This window comes from Zonotrichia leucophrys, chromosome 1 (genome assembly GCF_028769735.1).
Source record: "Zonotrichia leucophrys gambelii isolate GWCS_2022_RI chromosome 1, RI_Zleu_2.0, whole genome shotgun sequence".
Taxonomy (NCBI): Eukaryota; Metazoa; Chordata; class Aves; order Passeriformes; family Passerellidae; genus Zonotrichia; species Zonotrichia leucophrys.
In genome coordinates this window covers 93483256-93500766 of record NC_088169.1, presented here as the reverse complement: position 1 = coordinate 93500766, position 17511 = coordinate 93483256, and the positions used below count along the sequence as shown (strand labels likewise).

Genomic DNA, 17511 nt, shown 5'->3' with positions numbered 1-17511 from the left:
ACTTTTGGTCAGAAGAACAGCCAAATCCAGGCAGGTGAGCACCATTCTTCACATGGGAGATCTTTACCAGTCCATCTCACCCGATGTTAACAAAATGGTTTGGGTCATCTGGTTCCGACCCCCCTGCCATGGACAGGAACACCTTCCACTAGAGCAGGCTGCTCCAAGCCCCATCCAGCCTGGTCTTGAACACTTCCAGGGATGGGGCATCCAGAGCTTCTCTGGGCAACCTGTGCCAGTGCCTCACCACCATGACAGTGAAGAATCTCTTCCTAATATCTGATCAAAACCTGGCCTCTTTCAGCTGCAGAGACAGGTAGCCTGCAGAAGGCTGAACACTGTTCAGCAATAACTCTGATCCAGCAATAACTCTGGGGCCAGCATTCTAAAGAACACACCAACTTACATAATTTTTTTTATAGGATTTAAATGAAAAAATAATTCATCAGAAATATGTGAGGAAGTGACTCTCCATCTGACAGACATCCTCCCCATACTAAGAGACACAGAAGCAATTATCTGCAGGCCTTTTCCTATGCAAGTGGATTCGTGTTTTGCCTCTCTCTCAGAAGATATTCAAATGTGACTTGGGATTAATTAAATCTCAAGACACCTGGAGGGCAAGTCAGAAGCCTGTGCAATTTCTACACCAGACATTTTAAAGTATGGAAAAAGGAATATTTTACCAGCAAGTCCTTTTGGTTTTGATGGAGGGGAGGAACTGAAGACCAGCTTGGGAATTTCAGGGCAGAAAGGCAGAAGAACCCAAACCATGAAAATGTAAGTGCTTGTAACTGCAGCTACCACCTGAAGCAGCTGATGGTCTCTGGCGTCCAGCAGCAGCTGAAGGGCTGAGAGGTTCCACTGGTGCTGCACATTGCACAGGTGACTGCTTCAGGTTACCTCTAATTAACAGCAGACCCCTTTTGGTGGCACATCTGGTAATGGCAGCAATGAAGAGTCTCAGCTCCTGTGAAGAGGCCCAAGGTTGCCCCACTCTCCTTCCCCGTTTTTTTCCTGCCATTTGGGCAAGGAAAGATGTGCAGGGTCCTCCACCTCCATGCAGGAGGCACCTGCTGCTGATCTTTCCATCATACATGAGCTCACATGTCAGAGTATCGGAGTCTCTGGAAATAAATTCATCTCAGAGCAAAGCCCCAGTGCCCCTTGACTCCGGCTCAACACCTTTCTTGAGCTTTCCCACTGTATCAACTCTCAGATCCCCAGTAAAACATCACTTTAATGCAGCTTCCTAATAGCTAGAGACTGTTCCCTGAAATAGTAGAAACTGGTGAAAGTTTTAGTGGAATGATAAGAAGTTAAGATGAAGAAAAGAGCCAACACTGTCCCCAAGGACAAGCCCAAGAAAAGACGAGATGGCCAACACGTCACTGCCTCAGCCAGAGCAGAGGAGCTGTCCATCTCCCTGCTAGCACCCTGCCTAGGAAAGCAGGCATCCCAGCAAGTCCTGATGGAAAAATTGAACCATAATCTGCGTTACCAAATCATGTGTTACCATCTTGCCTGGGGAAAAGAGCTCAGTGACACAGAAACACTGGGGCTCGGTTCATGTGCTGTGCCTTCCACCCACTGTGAATGCCCGAGCCTTTGCTGCTTTTAAATTAAGTTCCGGAGCCATTTCACAACCCACAGCAGCTGCAGGACTCCTGCTGCTGTCCCTGCTCTCCGTGTTAAGGAACCTCTCTTCTCAGAAGCCAAGACATCTCTCTGGCTGTCTTGGATGGCTCAAGCCCCTGCCTGGGGGGCTCAGAGACCTTGGCACAGAGCCCAGGACCCCTGTGCCTTTAATTTTTGACCCATGGAGCAAATTACCGCCTTTATATGAAGAATTACAAGTCAAGACAGTTTACGTAGAATAATAGTTAGTTTGTCACAGGGTGAAAAATAGATTTTTGGGATTTTAGAATGGGGGCTCGGGGTCTCAGGATGGAGGAATTTGGGCGTGCCCTGTCCTTCTTTCTTCTTCCTAGCCTCCATGTTCTGGGTGATGTTGGCACTTTTAGATTGGTTTAGAGTAGAAGCTCACTGTCTAACATAGGTGATAGGCATTGGGAAGTTATTGTAAATAGTGTACAAGTCGTTTTTAGTATAAAAAGATAACACCGCCCCAGGGGCAGGCAGTGTGCCTCAACCCTGCCTGCCAGACAGACCTCGGTGGGGTGGAGAAACAATGTTATAGGTAAGAAATAATAAACAACCTTGAGAATGGGAACAGAAAAATCCCGACTCCTTATTCGGCTGCTGGGCTGGGAAAAAGAGGCTTGTATGCATCTCAGGGTCACTCTGACCAGCAGAGATTCTGAGACTGTCACTCTGCAGAGACATCTCTGACACTGATCTCTCTGCTCCCCATCCCTTTTCCAGCCCCAACTCCGACTCGCTGGAGACAGGATGGGATCCAATGATGCTCTGCCAAGTTATAGGGCTGCCTGACAGCCACAATGAGGGAGCACATTATATTTTAGAGCTCTGTCCAACAATTTCCTAATTAATTCCCATCCCCCACTCCTACATGCAGTAGGGAGTGGGGACATCTCAATTTTCTTATTCTCCCAATGAGGGGAAGCTGCAGCACAGCGAACTTCCACGATTCATTCCTGGGCATTACGAGAAGGCACATGGTGAGAGGAAGCTAATGCTGAGTGTCCCCCTTCCCCTGTAAAGTAAAATATAGGGATAAAAAAGGCATCTCATGAGTAGGACTTATCCTCAGCAGCATCCCTCTGCAGCGCACTGTGCTCGGAGGACAATTAAATTACTCTGCCGTTTCCCTTTCATCATGATCCGATTTACAGGGGAATTAATAGGGGCAGAGGAAGAGGCCTGCATGAAGCCAAAGCCAGGGCAACTGGCAGCTCTGAGCCTTCTTGAAAAACAGGAAGCTTGCCAGGATGTCTTTATTAGAGAGGAGAAGGGGGAGAGAGGAAAGGGCTGCTGCAGGAATGAAAGGCAGATACAGACGTCAGCCTTGTTTACAGCAGGGATTTTGCACTGGTGCAGCTAAACCCTCCAGTTCAAAATCCACCCATAGGCATCTGCCACCAGCACAGCTGGAAAAAAATCACAGCTCAGACTTCTTGGCAGCTGCATGAAGAAGAAAGTCGGCCATACAAGAAGGGTTTTTGTTGTGCTTGGTCCCATGGCTCCAGAGGTCACACCTTTGAGTGGTGATTTCCCATATTTCCCTAAGAACTGCTCCTCCCCTGAGCTCACAGGATTGATGTCCCCATGGAACAGCCTGCAGGACCTGACAGTGCCACCCTGATGTGACCAAGCCTGTCACCCAAGTGGGACAGCAGGTGCCATGGAGACACACTTACTTGAATACATAATAAAATCCCAGCTTCTCACGAGCTGTTTGGCCAGGCTGTGAGGGTGCTGCTCTGCAGATGGAGACATTGGAGCTGGCTCTTGTAGTGCCACTTCACTTCCAGACTGGTTATGGCTTGGATGCCCTATGCTGCAAGCTCAGCCATCGCTGCTGTTGCCAGCTGTGCTCCAGAAGCATTGGCAGCTTGGGGACAGCACAGAGCCACAGCAATTAAACCATGGGGCCAGTGAGCTCTGTGCACAGTGCACATGAGGGAGCTTTGGAAACAATTCCCTGTGTAAAGCCAGATGAACTGCAAAGGCATCTGGTTTGATGGCACTCTTGCTACTCCATGTAACCCATGTACCTCTGTGCCACCCTGCCTCACACCTGGGAGCAGGGCTGCGTGGTGGCACTGGGACAGGCTCTGCTGACTGGGAACTGGGCTGTACAGGAGCTGGTGGCAACAAGAGAAGCAGGGAAGAATGCTTCCAGGCCCATGCTCCCACTCTGCAGAGCCCCTGCAGCAGCTCTGCTCTCTGCTCTCTGTTATGTTCCATGTTATTGAGATTTTTCTGCTTACCTGAGTAGCTGAGCCCTCGGATGAACCTGCAGTGTCCAGACTGTGGAAAGGAGAGGAGACATGGTGCCCCTGGGAAGCCATATCTCAGGTAGTTATATCGACTGCATCCTCAAATTTACATCTCCTCTGCCTCTGGCGCTGGAAAGGCACGGTGATATTTTCTGCATCTAATCCTTTTTGAAGGTTGACTTATGATAAAAGTTTTGAGATGTGCTGGAATCCCTCAGATCATGTTAACTTCCCTCTGTGTGAGGGACAGTCTCTCCAGATGACAGATCCTGTAACAGATGAGGGACATCATTGTCATTGCTCTCCAGAGCTGGAGAAAAGCAACTCAGGCCATTGGAGAGTTTCTGAAGAACCTTCCTGTGTATGGACTTCTCCTTGACATCAGGGGAATGGAGGGGTTGGAGCAGCAGAAATGGATCAAAACCCACTTCTGGAGTCTGGAGATTCCTAGGTAGAAAGAAAATGGTTCCAGAAGTCATAGCAGGTAGATCACAGCTGTACAAAGGTGCAACTGCCTCTCAGGAGCACAAATAGAGGAAACCTCAATTCTTAACTTCAGAAATAAAATGTTGAAAGGAGGGAAATAAGTAGAGAGCTAAAAGTTACTTGCATTCAAAAGAAGCCAAGGATCTAAAATTGCACAGTGAGTGAGCTCAGTGGTGGGACTGTGTGTGTGTGTTACAGGCTGGTGAGGAGATGGCAGAGTCTGTGTGCACCTGATGAATGAAATAGCTGTTAATTCCTAATGCCCATCTCCTCCCATCCTGTTTTCACCAGGAGCTGCCCCTCAGGGAGTCATGGTTCTGATTCAGCTTTGTCAGTGGGACCAGTGGGCTGAGTTAGCTCAGGGGTCTGAGGACAGACACTCATTTAAAGGTGGGGCTTATTATGCAAATAATACCCTGCTTTGTTTTAATTACTGTTGCTTGAATGATGACATTAGCTCTGAGTGGCAGGGCCACTGCTGTGTTGTCACTGTCACCCATGGTCCCACAACAGCCACCCAGCCCAGCTCCTTGACCCTGATCTTGGCTATACCTCATTGACCGGCCCTTTTTCCACTGCCAATACAGTGCCAACAGCGAGTTTTGTCTGAAATGTAAAGGGGAATCTCCACTGCCAGTAGCAACCCCTAATGACAAGCACCTGAATGGTGTGTGTTGGTGAAACATCACTTCTGCTGAGGTTTTACTCAGGCAGTGGTGGGTGGCATAAGGACTGTGGGAGACACTGGGACATGTGGCATCCCAGCCAGTGACCCTCCAAAAGCAAGGGGAAGTGTGCTAGGAAAGGGAGGAGGAGCTGGAGAAACCAATGTCACTGACTTCAAAGATGAATGATTCTCTCTATACTCTGAAAGTGATTGAATAAAATGACTAGCATCATCACTGAGCTAAACAGGATTTTCTATTTGAGTTGGATTATTTTAGATGACAGTTTGATTAGCCTGATTGGTGTTGATTTGTCCCTAAGAAAGGTATTACTTTAATTTAGCCTTATATTAAAAAATTATTTTGAATTATGATGCCATTTATTAAAGTTGATTTGCTTTCTCCCAACAGATGTGTTAGCTTTGCCCAGCACTGGAAGCTTGATGTTTGGAGTGGAGTTCACAGTGCTGGTTGCAGCTGTGGGCAGAGCTGCCCTCCCTGTGAGCACTGGCTCACAAACCCCCTGCTCATGCAGGGACTCCAGTCATCCCATCCACTTAGAGCAGGCTACAGCAGATAACCCCTCATATCCTGCTGAGCTACAGTCACCTGAGGGACAGTTCACACTGCTCTATTTCACACATTCCAGATAAACCCCTGGAGTTATGAAAAGCACTGCTTTTCCTAATATTATTAAGGCAAAGGAGTTCCTAGGAGAGGAAGGAGGAGGAAAGATTACTGAATCCTTGCTGAAAGCAAGGTGAGATCTTATGGCCTGGGAATGCAGCCAGCATTAAACCCCACTGCACCAAGGTATATAATTAACAATACATTGTTCCACCTGCACTTCCCAGTTGTGAGCAGTGCTTGTACTCACTGAAACCTTCCTTGTGAGCTCCTGTCTGCACTCAGCCTTCCATGGCACCGGGACAGAAATCACCCCTCATCTTCAGCCACACATTCTGGAGCCTTCCTTCTGACCTGGAGACCCAAACAGGCATTTTGAGGACACCCATGCAAGGTTTTGTGCAGGTTGTATCAGTGAGTGATCAAGGCATCTCTCGGGATGCTGCTGCAGTCATTGGCTGCAGGAGAGCTGCAGCTCTTCGCTTGCATGCTCCATAACCTGCAGATGGTCAAGCATGTGAAATAAACACAGACTGACCTCCTCAGGCAGAAAGCAATTTGAGAAGGAGCACCTCGTTTAGTCCACCTGGGAATTGCTGAAGGATATATTCAGGAAGATATTTCAAGATTGTCCCTGGCAGCAGCAAAAGCCCAGGTTATTCAATGCTGTGGCTGCACAGTGTCAGCCATGGCCCCAGCTCCTCTGGTCACCTCTCAGAGCTCAAATGCACTGGGAGCACTCCCTCATAACCATCAGCTTCTCAGTCCTGCCAGGTGAGGGAAATGTTTCCAAGATTTCATTTAATACCTGTATTTAATCCATTAGTTCTCCCTGCAGACCTCCTGAAGGCTGGGCTGTGATTAAGGAGGAGATAAGTGCCCTGTTTATTGCTCTCCTGATACTTCTTCACTCTCCTCTACACTTTCACAGTTTTCATCCTACAGTCATGCAGTGCCTTGGAAATGTGCACGGGAGCCCCCTGCTCTGTCCCCTTGGGATGGGTTGGAGAGTCCACCCACACTCCAGCAATACAGCTCCTGCTCTCCTCTGAGGCCCTCTGAGATTCTGTGATTTTATGGAGTTACAGCCTTGGTGTGAGCAAAAGTTATCAGCAAAATGGACCGAGAGTCATCTGCAACCACTTTTTCTCCTTGACTCCTTGCCATTAAGCTGCAGGCTTGAATATGATTTGTTTTGTTATCTCAGTTTAAAGGGAAAATTCATTATTTTTTATGTTTTTCCTTTTCAAAGTACAAGAGGAAGGCAGCAGGAAGTGGCCAGGCCAGGAGGGAAGGAAAGTGACCATCTCCAGCAGACCATGTTCTATGCTGAGTTCTTTCTGGTAATATGCTCCATGAATCCTGCAGCATGGCCATGACTCCTGTAGAAACCAGAGAGGACAAGGATGAGTATTGAATCACAGCAGCTCTCTCTGGGCTTTTGCAGCTGTCACTGCTGCAGCACAGGCTGCACTGGTCTCACTGAACACTTGGCTTCTCCTAGTGCTAAAAGTGCTGGATTTCCTGTGCAGATCAATGCATTGGCAGCTGTGAGGTCAGAATGGTTCCCATTTCTGCTTCACTGTCACATCCTCAGGTGCCAAAGGGTCTTGCATATGGGACAGAGAAAAGTTCTGGTTTACTGCCCCTTTCTACTCAACAAAGATAAATAATCCCTCTGTAATGCACAGTTTATTTCCCTCCCATACAGACTTCCAGTCTTGATGCACTTTTTATTACTGACCTAGGCATAAAGCAGTTTTTATGTTCACTGCAGACTTGGAGTGCCCTACACACTTTCTGCAAACAGGGAGCTGTTCATCTCCTGCTCACTGGCTCTGACCACCTGAACAAATGCACTGCTGCCCACAATATTCATCTGCCTTGTCTTCCATGTTTCTAATGGCTTGACTCACACCTTTCCTGGGGCAGATACCATCAGCATGTGAATTAGCAATGCCTCAAGGAGGTCTTTAGTTTGTGGCAGCACCTGCATGCACCAAAAAGGTGCTTGAGCCTGCTGCATGAGAAGCAAAAAATGCAAAGAATTAAAGAAAAACAAACCCAACACTGGAAGAGCTGAAAATCTGGCATTTTGACGTATGTTCAGCTGTAAGAACCCATGTCTGCTGTCTGTGGACATCAGCACTTTTAGTGCACACTTCAGACAGCTGCAATGATGTGACTGTCTAGTTAACAAAAACTCCAGTTGTCATTTGCTGCTCTTGGCAGCAGCTTCTACCTAAACCACACTGAAGTCCTTATCTGTTAACATTCCCAAAGGGGGACATGTCTGAGGAGCGCTGGGCAGCCCCCTACAGGCCTTTATGTTTGTTTCTCATACACAGACATGAGAGCACAAATTCTGGTGAAATATTCGAAGAAAAATATATTTTCTAATATCACAACTGAGCTCAGTTTCCCAACTAATTTCTGTGAGGTATTTTTGCATCAAACCTTTCAGCATGGCAAAAGAAGGAGTCAGATCATTCAAACAGACCTGCAAGCTCCTGCTGAAGTTGGTTGCTAACTTGGGACCTTCCTGATGCCTTTATATACCTTCCAAGAGGTTGGCACACTTGGAGAATATTACCCTTCCTAATGGGCTCAGAGGCAAGGGAATACACCAGGGTAAATGCACCACAAGCCAAGTCCTTCTTCATCACATTGTATTTTTCTATGCTTGGATACAGCACCCATGTGGCCTGCGAGAGTATGCCAGAGTGAAATTTCTCTCATGATGCACCATTTTCTTAAGGCCTAATTTCCCTCTAACTCCATTTCCCTCTACTCTTCTGTGTTGTACTGGGAATAGTTTTCATCTCCTGACATCACTAGATGCTGAAAGCACACATCTTCTGGGGAGAAAGCACTGTGTGGCAATGAAAAAACAATTGTGGTGACAGGGTGGGGAGAGCAGATATGTCTCTCTACCAAGATTTTACAGCCTCATTTACATTTAAAAAGTTTTTTCTTGTTAGAAGCAGCAGGTAAACATGAGAAATTGAGAAACTCAAAATATTCCCATGGAACAAAAAGAAAAAGGGTTAAAAAAATAATCAAACCCACTCCTACCAAATCACACCTAGTTCAAGCAGCAAAGAATGCATGACCAGCCTGGGGCTGATGCCTGCTTCCTACCCACTGCAGGAATTTCAGGGGCCTGAGCCCAGCCAGAGCTCACTTCTGGAGAAGACACAAACCTACCTTTCATTAACCTCTCTGCTGGAGTGTGGCACTGGCTGAGGCAGGCATGGCCTGGACCTGTATGGTGCACCTGGAATGAGAGCCACAGGTCCCAGGAGTGGACATAGCACAAGCTGGAGCTGCTTGGTGGTGGTGGTTGTAAAGGGCTTGAAGCTTAACTTTAAATTGACACCTGTGTGTGATTGCAGACAGATTGAATTTAGGACAGCTCATCAGCGCTGACTGATGGGAGAACAACAACCAGCACCTTTGCAAGGGGCAGGTATTGATAATCCAACCAAAATGACCCAAGCAATCATTGCCTCACGTGGGCCAGGGCTGGTTCAGACACTGCAACCTAAAGCACACCCAGGTCAGCCGGTCACAGACATTAGTGGTGTCTGACAGACTTGTCCCCCCACAATGCATGCCATGAGAAAACAGCAAAAGCATGGACTGTGCTACTAGAGCATGGAAAATTTGGCATTGGCTCAGGCAGACTTCCATTGTCAGAAGTGCAGAAAATAAATGCTTAAGACTAGGAGGATCTTTTAACCAGGAGGAACTGAGCCAGGCTTCTCAGCTCTGTGCACAATTTTAGCTCACTGCAAAATTACCACTGCTCACCCTCCTTCTTCCAGCGAGTAACGGGATGGCAGAGGCTGGTGATACAGATTCCAGGTGAAAAATAAGCACAAGCAGCATGTCAGGGCTTTAATCACATCTCTGTGAGATGTGATTTTTCCTCCTTGCCAGATGTACCTTTTTTTGTACACAGACATTAATGCTCATGGAACAGCACTTGATCAGCCTTCATTTCCTGGCTGGATCCCTGCCCGTTTCTCTGGCTGAGCAGCCCAAGGTTTCCTCCTGCTGCCTGGCCAGCCCTGGGTGGCTGTGACAGCCAGGGCCAAGCGCAGGCACTGCAGTGGAGCCGCTGCCCATGCGGCTGCCTCAGCCTCCTCTCTGCCACCCCTGCCTGCCTCATTAGCATCACGCTGTTCAAAGGCATGGAAATTCAATTATATTTAGGTCACAAACATATTTTAAGCAAAAATACCTATTCTACTGAAAGCATCTTCAGAGACTGTCTGCTGCTTCAGGATGGTTGCACTAATACTCACTGTCCCTAATGTTTTTTAATGAGATACCAGGTGCTTCCAAAGTCTGATTTTTGTTTGAATACAAATTAGACACATTCTCTCTCTCTCTCTCAATCTAAATGCTGGTAAATAAGAAAGTGCTTTCTGACAGCTCATTTAGGTATCCCAAACAGGAAAAAGCTCAGATTTCCCTGGATATCTTTGAAAAAGAGATAAAACAGCTCTGCCACAGGGACAGGACTATATCCCGAACAGTCTGGTGCTCCTGGTGCTCTGCTCTCTGCTTACTAGCAGGCAGGCAGGCAGGCAGCTTTCCAAGAGCACCAGCACTCAGACATTGCTCCCCATGCTTTGGGCTGCCTCTCCTTTTAGCAGTGGCCTCTCCATGACTCTCTGTGGATTCACATCTTAACCAGATCCAAGCATCTGGCTACACCTATCAAGGCTGTACGAGTGATGATCTCCTTGGACTTTGTAAATATTGATCATTATTCTGGAAGCAGCTCAGCAGAGAGAAGCTGCTGTTCAGCCCCAGCACCTCTGCTGCTGGAGGAGACTTGTCTCACAGTCAATACACTTCAAACTGGAGCACACTGTGATGCTTAGGGATCCTTGGCTGTCCACGGTTAGATCAGTATTCCCAAGCCTCCTGTGAACAAGCCTGGGGCACGGTTACCTAGCCCAAGGCTTCCAGTGGGATAAAGCAGTACCAGTCGTGGACAGCCCAGAGCAATAACCTGGAGCACTGTGTGACACATCCCTGCTCTAAAGGACAGGTCCCAAAGCCTCCCTTGTTTCTGCTGGCACACACCAGAGGAACAGGGCTGCTGCTGCTTTGCCCCCACAGCCCGCCCCTGGACTGCCTGCTGCCTCACCCTGCTGCTGACATGTCCTTCCACCTCATCATAACCTTTCCATTTCCATGAAGGCTTTGTCTTGCATTTGATTCCTGAGACAATTTTCTCTCTCCTCCTAGGGAGGCTCAGTGGGAGACAGAAACCCAAGCACAGCAGGCTGCTTCCCCTGCCAGGCCCTCTTAAACTTCACAGCATGTCCTGGCGCTGCAGGCATCACTGAGGCACAGCTCCCCAGATGTCTCAGGAAGGAGGTGATGCTATTTTTCTGCCCTCTAGGATTCCTCCAGGGGATCTTCAAATCCCTTGACTCTCACAGAGCAAGTCTTTAATCCAAACCTGAAGGAGGCAGCAGCACAGGAAGAGCTGGATGGAGGAAGCCAATTTTTGGAAGCTTAGTAGAAAATACTGTAATGCTTCTGTTCTTCAGGGTTGACAGTGCACATTCTCTCCATCAACAACTTAGCTCATCTGCTCTGGCCTGCTCTGCACTGGGCCAGGGAGCACAACTCCACTGCAGTTTTCTTGACCTGCAGTGGTAGCAGGAACAGAGGAAATTCTCATCCAGCTGGGAGACACCTCTGATCATTGGGAAGAGGAGCAGGAGCAGCCTGGGAAACGCAGTTCTCTTTCCAGAGGGAGCTCCAGTGCCCTGCCCTCATCTACGTCCACAGAACCACAGAATACTCTGAGTTGGAAGGGACCCACAAGCATCATTCAAGTCCAGCTCCTGGCCCTGCACAGGACACCCCCAAGAATCACACCACATCCCTGAGAGTGTTGTCCAAACACTTCTTCAACTGTCAGGTATCACTCATCAGATAAAATGCACTTTAGGCCGGAAGCAGATGCAGAAACTGGTTTGAATGGAGTTAGAACATCCACCCAGGAAGGCTTGGCAGTGTTATTGGGTTAGAGTTAATGCAGCACATGTGGTCTAGCAGGCAGGGGAAATGGCTGGGCCTCCCTCAGAATTGATGCCTTTATCCCTTGCATTAGCACCAACCTGCCTGGCTTTGCTTGCAGAGGCTGTTTTCCCCTCCTGCCACGCCTGCAGAGCTCTGTTCCACTGCAGGAAGAGAAAGAGGGCACTATCAACTGTGTGTTCTGTTCAGGCCAGGCTTGTCATGACAGGGAAGCAGCAGTGTGTGGTTGTCCTTCAGGAGCCTGAGCTGGCTGGAACAGAGCAGAGCAGCCATCCTTTCTAATGCCAGCAACTGTTGGAGAGGGCAGGAAACAAAGGTGCATCTGCTCACACACCTTTGACCTTTCCAGTCCTCCCAAGGGCTGCATGTGGGGCATGAGAGATGGAAGGCAAACCCCACAACCACTGCTCTGATTTCCCCATGTGCAGGGCCTGCCTTGCTGAATGACAAAAACTTCAACCGCTGCACAAACCACAATTAAATGTGTTTATTAAGAAAACCACTACTTTATAGATTTTTATGCTGATTATTTCTTCACTTCATCTTGACTAAACCTACAGCTTGATTTTGCAAACTGAAAACTCAGTATACAGCCCTGGTGAGTTCAGAGCACGAGCAGTTTTCTGTATTCAGGATTAGTTCTGTTTCTGCTTTTGGCTCCTTGTAAATCTACCTGCTTTTCTCCAGTGATAATACTGAATTCAGCCAGATTAAATCTAGACAGAATGGGTACAGCATGGGTTTTTTTCTGCTAGGTGATCACTGAATCTGACTTATCAGCTCTGACTTGATATCTAGAAGCTTGATACAAGATCTTGGAAGCCTGTCTACACAAGAACACCATTTTAACCAGCAGCACCATGTTTGCAAGCCCTCTACCATCAGCCTATGCTTCCCTTGAGGAAGGAGGAAAGAAATGGAAGTGCTGATCAAAAGCAGCCTCTGTTTTGTACACAGCACTGATGCAATGAAACATCCATCCTGGAAGTGCAGGAGGTACCAGGAGGCATTCAAGGAACCTCTGCTAAGGAGAAACAATGTGCAGTGGGATTTCAAATGGTCCTCTCAAAGGAGACCTCAAATTGGTTTTTTTTTTCCTTGAATCCAATAAATCAAAATGATAAGCAAAGAATATTCCCAACTAGGCACAAGATAAACTGAAACATGACAAAGGGGAGAAGTTTCTGTTTATTTATTCCTCTTTAAAATGACTTAAAAGAAAATTCAAAACACTATTTAAAAAAGAGGGGATTCAGAGTATTGAGAAGCTGAAAATCAAACCACAAAGGAGGCATTACAAGGTTAGCAGAACATAGAAAGCATGGTTAGTATAAAACAGATTTACAGTCTCAGTGAGCAGCAAATTTGTACCGCCCATATAAGTGGAACAGCACATAATGCTGCCCCTACTCTCTGGAACACAGAACTCTTTTATAATTTTGTTTTATTGTAGCACTGTGTAGGAAAACACAACAATTTTAAAAAAGCAACATTTTCAATTGAAAGAGAAAAACATTAAAAACATTATATTGCTCTATAGGCACTGATAAATGTCTTTCCGTGGTAAGAGTGTGCCAAGCAGAATTCAAATTGTACAATTCCTTTTAAAATCATATAGCCCTGGTGAGATTGCAGATAAAATTTAGTTATGCTACTTCTCTGGCACTGCCTGACAGCAGCTCTGCCCACTGTGAACTGTCTGCATGTCTTCATGGACAGGGCTAGGCAGAAACAACAGGCAGCAATATTGGAAAATGAAGGTTTCTCCTGGCAAGTCAGAGCACTGGCAGCTCAGATCCATGGAGGGCATTTGTTACACTGACAAGCAGTGACTGACTGCGTGTGCTTGCCAAGGCTTTCGCTCTGCCTGTTTCAAGTTACACCTGACCTTGAGGTGCTGAGTCCCAGCAGGGAGCGAACGGGAGCAAGAAAAGGTTGCTGCCTACAGGCCTGCTTACAAAGAGCCACTCTGGTGGCCAGTGGCTGCTGGCAGAGATTCAGCTACAAGCCCTGTACAAGCTTGCCATCAGCAGACAAATACTTCCCTCCCCTCTCCCCTCACTGAGCACAGGCAGCTGTATGTTACATACGCCCTCCTCTGCAGAGGGCTCTGCTCAGGCTACGGAGCCCTTAGGTCCCCTGAGAGCAGGGATGAGGACTTCACTGGGATCTGCAACAAAAAATCAACTTAAAGCCATTGGGAGAAAGAGCTGCTAGGGCCTTGGAGAAGGTTAAAGCAGTGCCTGTGCAGGGCACCCTGAAGCAGATTTTTACCGTGCAAGCATCCTCTCATCTGAGACTCGTCCTCCCCTATGTGCTTTGGCACATGCAGCTCTGCTGCTCCCCCGCTCTGGAGAGCAGGATGCCTGAGATTAGCAGGGCTGAGCTGCAGTGACCCTGCCTGTGCACAGGGGAGGGAAGATGCGCTCCAGTCTTCTGTTCTGCTAAAGAGTCTCTGCCTTAAAAAGTCCCCTTTAAAAACATGCCCTGGCAGGGACAGTTAGTCGAACATGTCCTCGAACATGCGCTGCCCCATGGCTATGTAAACCTCCTTTTCCTCCGGCGTCATCTGCGCCACCAGCTCGGGGCGCTGGCTCACTTGGCTGTAGGAATGAGGTCGCCCAGCCACTGTGACAGTGGGGTCTTCTGCCACCACCTCGAACTCTTCATCCTCCTCCTCCTCCTCCAGCCCGTAGGTTGCGGTGGCCGCGGCGGCGGGGCGGGGCGGGGACTCCTCCTCCGACTCGCTGGTCTCGCTCTCGGAGTCGCTGGCGTTGCCGCCCGAGAGAGGAGCGGCGCCGCTGACGGTGACGGTGGAAGCGGAAGGCGTCTTCTTCTCGTGGATGAGCAGGGCACGCATCACCTCCTCATTGTCATCCAGGGCTGCCCGGCTCTCCTCACGCTCCTGGAACGCATCCAGATCCCGGCCCCCTGCAAAGGGACACGAGGGAATGAGCATTTCCTCACAGAGATCTGTGTGATGGCCCTGAGAGCTTTCTAAACCTTCAGTAATTACTGCCACTGAGTTCAGCTGACAAAGTCACATCCTTGCTCTATGCCAACCCCTCCTCTCCCTTCAAAGACAGAAACAGTCATGTCTCATAATGGCAGAGCAAGTACTGACATTTCCTAGGAGCCGGGAGGCCAAGAGTCACTGTGGCTCCCAGCTGGAAGCCTTGACCAGGAGCACACTGAATGTGAAGACAACAAATGCACGATGGGCAGGCACCTGGAAAAGACTTCCCCAGGGAGGTGTCAAACTCAGGCTCTACAGTGGAGCAGAAAGCAAAGCAATCCTTAAAATGCCGACCTCAAGCCCAGACCCTAACCTGCTGAGCTCCCTGCCTGTAAGGATTAACACAGAGAAGAAATTGATCCAGGCAGACAAAGAATATGTGGAAATCATGTGTTATAAAACAACATTGAGAGCAGCCATGCCTGCTGAGCTCAGAGGTGCACCTACACCAGGCAGAAAGGGGAAAAGCTCCTTACAGGGAGATGGTGCTGGCATGGAGCAGATGCAGCTGACAACCTGCAGCCCAGCTGTGCAGCACAGCACTAACCAGTGCCTGCTCTCCAAGAGAAACACAGCCCAGACAGTCCCTGGAACTCCCTACCTGCACCTCTTATTTGGAGGGGACTGCAGTGTCCCAGCTGACACACCTGGCCTGTGCCCCTCTTTCAGAAAACTTGGCTGAAAACAGCTGCGAGGGCTCAATACGGCTCTGGCAGGCAAAATGTCTGCAGTTCATGGATTCTAAAGGTAAAATTCTGCTCAAAAAGTAGCATCCCACAGAAAACCTCTCCTAATCCTACCTTTAGTGAGAGGGCTGTGAGTCCACCTAGCACCAAAAGAACTACAGGGAGTATTGGAAAAAAAGAAACAAACCAAATCTAAAAAACACCAAAAAACAGAACAAAAAATTAAATATGGAGGAGGAAAAAAACTAAGGCCTAAAAAGCAGGACAGGCTCCCTGTAGCAAAGTTTCTGTCTTACACCAAAAGATGCTGCCTATGAACAATTGCTGGAGCTGAGGTGTTGGCATTCTGCCCTCATACAGGCAGCCACTTGCCCACTCCTCCAAGACACAGACCCTCATGGTTTCAGCACCACATCCAGGCAGCCAGCTCCCAAGTCTTCTCCCTCCCCAGTTAGAAATGTGCTGGTTACATTTTCACCTTGAGATTAAAAAATAACATGAAGGAAATAAGTTCCAGGGCAGTTTGTGGTCACTCCTTTCATGCAGTAAAATAAAGGCCCAGAGAACTATACCTAATTTCACCAGAATTCTGTTTACATTGTAAACAAAGCTGTAGTAACGGGTGATGGCTACAACTACTAATACTAGAGCACTGCCAAATTCCTGAAAGAAAGGAAGAATAAAGGCATCGTGTTGGCAGTTGTGTGCTCAGCTTACTGCTTGTGATTGTGGAACAGAAGAGGCTGTAGGAGAGCATTTCTGTGAAATAATATCATAGCTCATCACACTGAGAGCTGTGAAACGACAACAGCCAGAGTTAGCTCCACAAAGGCTGACTTTGTGGCTCAGAGGGGCTGTCTCTTGCTTGCAGAACTGTTTCTGCCAGATCCAAGCAGTGAATCTTTTCTGTCAATGGTCCCAAGTTTCTGTCCTTCCTGTTCAGGCTATTTCCACAAGCTCCCTCTTTGATCTCCAGTAGCTGACGAGGTTAAGCTGTGATGCCCCCATCCTGTAAGGAGATACTCCACCCCCATGTCCCTCAGTGACTTCTTGAGAAACATTTATGCTGTGTACATCAAAAACTGTCTCAAGGAGTTGATTTAAAACTACAGGTGAATTGAATGTCTAGCAGAAAAATGGGGTGAGAACTCACCATGGCTGGTGAGTAACAACAACATCTGCTGCAGACTGCAGGAGCAGGTTGTTCAATCATCTCACTTTACTTAATCTATTTGAAAAATGGTTTGGGATCCATAACACACTTGACAGCATTACATGTGAACAAGTTCTTTAGGTATCTTGTGACCACTATATCACATCTATTTTCTTCATTTCTGCTACACCTAAATATTCCGCTCCTCTCCTGAACATGGCATGAGTTTCAGGGTCACATACTCACACATATGACTCCTTTTTGCCATATTTTCTTCCTAGGGCACCAACAGTTTCAGTCCATAATCCTAAAATTACTCTATCTATTGACTCACTCTTGTAAAAATTATAAAAGGCCTCCATTTCCAATTTTGTCATGGAATCTTAAACAGCACACATACCAAAGCAGAATGTTTCCACTAATGGTTATAAGATTTTGACCATTGGTCTGTGGATAACCTGACCCCAAGATGAATGAAAATAAAAGCAGAGATAATGAGAAACAAACAGAAGGGAATAAAGACTCATCACCTGTCATGGTGACAGACCTTCCTACTGTACTTCCAGAAGCTGTATGTCTGAGTATTCTTCATACATAACAAGTTTTGAGAAACAATTATCATTATGGGAGCATATAAACAGTGCTGGTGGATTTAGTAGACTTCAGGGTCACTGAACATTAATAAATGTTATTTTTTAGCAGTGACCTATTAGGGAGACAGCTTTCTAGATGAAACTGAAAGACCTTCATCTAGAAGCAATAAGCTCTCAAGGTGGAAGACATAACACTTAATTAACATTTTAGAAGCCCCACAAAATTTCATGGACAGCTCAGCTTTACTGACCTAGATTTCAATCCTGGATCTAAGGAATTTTTCCATCTGCCT

At 47.5% G+C, this 17511-nt stretch overlaps 1 protein-coding gene across 1 annotated transcript in view; it reads right to left on the bottom strand.

Annotated features, from left to right (window-relative positions):
• Nucleotides 1–12947: 12947 nt before the first annotated feature.
• GTF2E1 (general transcription factor IIE subunit 1) overlaps nucleotides 12948–17511 on the bottom strand; it is a 49675-nt gene continuing 45111 nt past the window's right edge. The window contains exon 5 of the mRNA XM_064722651.1: nucleotides 12948–14701. Within this exon, the coding sequence (XP_064578721.1) occupies nucleotides 14271–14701 (431 nt within the window). The 3' untranslated portion in view covers nucleotides 12948–14270. The remainder of the gene's footprint in view (nucleotides 14702–17511) is intronic.